The 3039-nt window shown below is 46.4% G+C and overlaps 1 protein-coding gene across 1 annotated transcript; it reads left to right on the top strand.

Annotated features, from left to right (window-relative positions):
- Nucleotides 1–1610: 1610 nt before the first annotated feature.
- On the top strand, nucleotides 1611–2711 carry UTS2R (urotensin 2 receptor). The gene has a single exon (XM_010189462.1). It carries the CDS (start codon nucleotides 1611–1613, stop codon nucleotides 2709–2711), a length of 1101 nt encoding a protein of 366 aa, XP_010187764.1.
- The last annotated feature ends 328 nt before the right edge of the window (nucleotides 2712–3039 follow it).

Genomic DNA, 3039 nt, shown 5'->3' with positions numbered 1-3039 from the left:
CTCTTTTATGCAAGGGTTTTGCATGGCATCTCCATAGCACCCATCACCCACAGTATGTGGTAATAGGGAGAAGAGAAGCTGAGGGCAAGTCAGTAAGAGGATGAATGCTGTCCATCCTCTAGAGCTACAGAGGCCACTGTCAGGGTGTTTGACACGAGGGCAGTCGGACGAGGGCCTGGTGCTGTAATCCTGCTGCCAGGGAGCAAGTGAGAGGAAAAAGGCAAAGGAGTCAGAGCTGACATGGAGGCAAAGGGGCGCCAAACTCACTGGGAAAGCTGCAAAAATTAGTAAATTTCCAGGATAAAACAAACCCAACCTGCTCAGTGGAACAAGGCAGAGGGAAACATTTGCCTGCTGAGCCCTGCAAGGACAAGGCAGTCCAGCACCCCCCCTCACAGCATCTTCCAAACAAAGAGACAGCCTGAGCTCCATAAAATACAGAGCGCAAATGCACTTCTGTGTGCAGTGACCTTTAGGTTGGCACAGGCTTCTAATGTGCCTTAAAATGTGGGCATTTTAGCTACTTCTTCAGTGTTTCTCTCAGGTGTGTTTGATCTCCCTTTGCCTACACCCAGAGCCAGTATAAATTCAAAGCAACAGTTATGATTTTGTACAGTGTTGGGCACAAGCTAACCAAAAGCTCCCGCCTAACATGCTGCAGGGCACCCTCACACCACAAGGCTGTTTGGACAGGTTCACAGACAGCTCTGCCTGAAATCCATCATACATGGACACGTGGAAATGTGTGGGATCACACTTGGCAGACAGCATGAAAAAAACCCACGTGTTTACAGACATATAAAACCCACAGTGAAACCTACACCAGTTCGATAGATAGAAGATGCCTTTTTTTCTCCATCACGCTACTACAACTTGAAACGGCAGGTCAGGACATAGAAGGAGCTCCTCATTCAAGGAAAGTTGCTCTGTGTAAACACAGCAGAAATGCTGGACAGGACTTGGAGTGTATCACTTACACGAAACAGACAACAATTTGGCTGCCAGTGGTAAATCCAAACTTTGTTTTCCCTATTTTTGGGTCTTCCACTCCTTCAGAGTTAAGAGCTTAGCAAAGAGGTTTAAGCAATAACGCTGACAGGTCTGTAAGTTGCTGTTCCAAATTTAGGAAGGACACTTTTTTCCACAACCCCAAAGTAACTTTAAGGATTGCTGCAAGCACTTCCAATGATCCACACAATCTCTTTTGTCTCTTTTCCACAGACACACTAAAAAATGTCACTCCTCAAAGCTGTGTTCTTGCAATGATGGCATGAACCTTACACATGAGTAGCCTCAGTGCAGAAGACCTTTAGGACATGCAGACAGTGTATGTACTCAGGGACAGGTAACTTCTAAATGATAATTTGTGTTGCTCTGACAGATTTCTAATATGTTGGTTTCTGATGTCTTTCCTCTAGTGGAGAATGCAGACCTTCATTGGATGAGACCCTGCTAAGAAATGGTTCACCGTCTCCTAGCAGTCACACTTTTCACAGCAGAAAGAACAGATCTTCAGACCCCTGTGGCATGAACAAAGCTTCTGGCGTTAAAAGACCAGGAGGATGTCCCTAACTGATGAGCTGGAGAGCCACTTCTCTGCAACCGCCTACATGGTGACAGACACGAGCGAGGACAGCTTGTTCAGAATCAGACCCAACACCTCTGCCAATGCCACTGAGGATGGCACATCAGGTGCCGGTTCCATGGAGGACATGATCGCCATCTGCACCATTGGGACAATCCTCTCCCTCATGTGCGTGATCGGGGTAACAGGCAACGTCTATACCTTGCTGGTGATGTGCCATTACTTGCGATCATCTGCCTCCATGTATATCTACATCATCAACCTTGCGCTGGCAGACCTGCTCTACCTTCTCACCATCCCCTTCATCGTTGGGACCTACTTCATTCAGAAGTGGTACTTTGGGGACATTGGCTGTCGCATCCTGTTCAGTTTGGATTTCCTCACTATGCACGCCAGCATCTTCACCCTTACAGTCATGAGCACAGAGCGCTACTTTGCTGTGCTGAAGCCCCTGGACACAGTGAAGAGGTCCAAGAGCTACCGAAAGGCCATTGCTGTTGTCATCTGGCTGGTGTCACTGCTGCTCACCCTCCCAATGCTCATCATGATCCAGCTCGTGCAAAGGGACAACAAAAGCATCTGCCTGCCCACTTGGAGCAAGCTGTCCTACAAAGTCTATCTCACCATCCTTTTTGGTACCAGCATCGTGGGCCCAGGGGTAATCATTGGCTACCTTTACATCCGATTAGCTAGGATTTACTGGGTGTCGCAAACAGCATCCTTCAAGCAGACCAAGCGCCTGCCGAATCAGAAGGTGCTCTATTTAATCTTCACAATAGTGCTGGTGTTCTGGGCTTGCTTCTTGCCTTTCTGGATGTGGCAGCTTCTCTTCCAGTATTATGAATCTTTCTCTTTATCCCCCAAGGTGATGAAGAACATTAATTATCTGACAACCTGTCTGACCTACAGCAACAGCTGTATCAACCCTTTCCTCTACACCCTGCTCACCAAAAACTACCGGGAGTACCTGAAGAATAGGCAGCGGTCCCTTAGCAGCAGCAGTGGGTACTTCCAAAGGAGGAATCGATTTCAGAGGATTTCAGGAAGATCCCTGTCCACAAGCAGTCAGCACTGCACAGAGACGTACGTTCTTGCTCACGCTCCTTTGGGAAACAGCAGTGCCTGAAGGTAACATATATCTCCAAGAACAATCAATATTGACTTCAATGTTGCTTTGATTTGAAGTGTACATTGCAAAAGTGAAGCCTCAGCAGATCCATAACATGCACACATTTAGTCCAGAGGCTGTGCTGTATGTCTGTTCTCATTTTCTCCAGTGCCACGGATTTAATGCTAGCAACATTCGGTTGAACATCTATCTAAATAGCCTTTCACTTTTTATCTTTATGTTTTATAGTGTACATTTCCTCAAGTAGACATCAATAATGAAAACCTATAATAAGGCAATGTTTTTAATAGTATCAGCTGTCTCACAGAGTTTAAAACTATGTTAT

Source organism: Mesitornis unicolor, unplaced genomic scaffold (genome assembly GCF_000695765.1).
Source record: "Mesitornis unicolor isolate BGI_N332 unplaced genomic scaffold, ASM69576v1 scaffold45457, whole genome shotgun sequence".
Lineage (NCBI taxonomy): Eukaryota > Metazoa > Chordata > Aves > Mesitornithiformes > Mesitornithidae > Mesitornis > Mesitornis unicolor.
The sequence above is the reverse complement of the archived record's forward strand: the minus strand, read 5'-3'. Positions and strand labels throughout refer to the sequence as shown.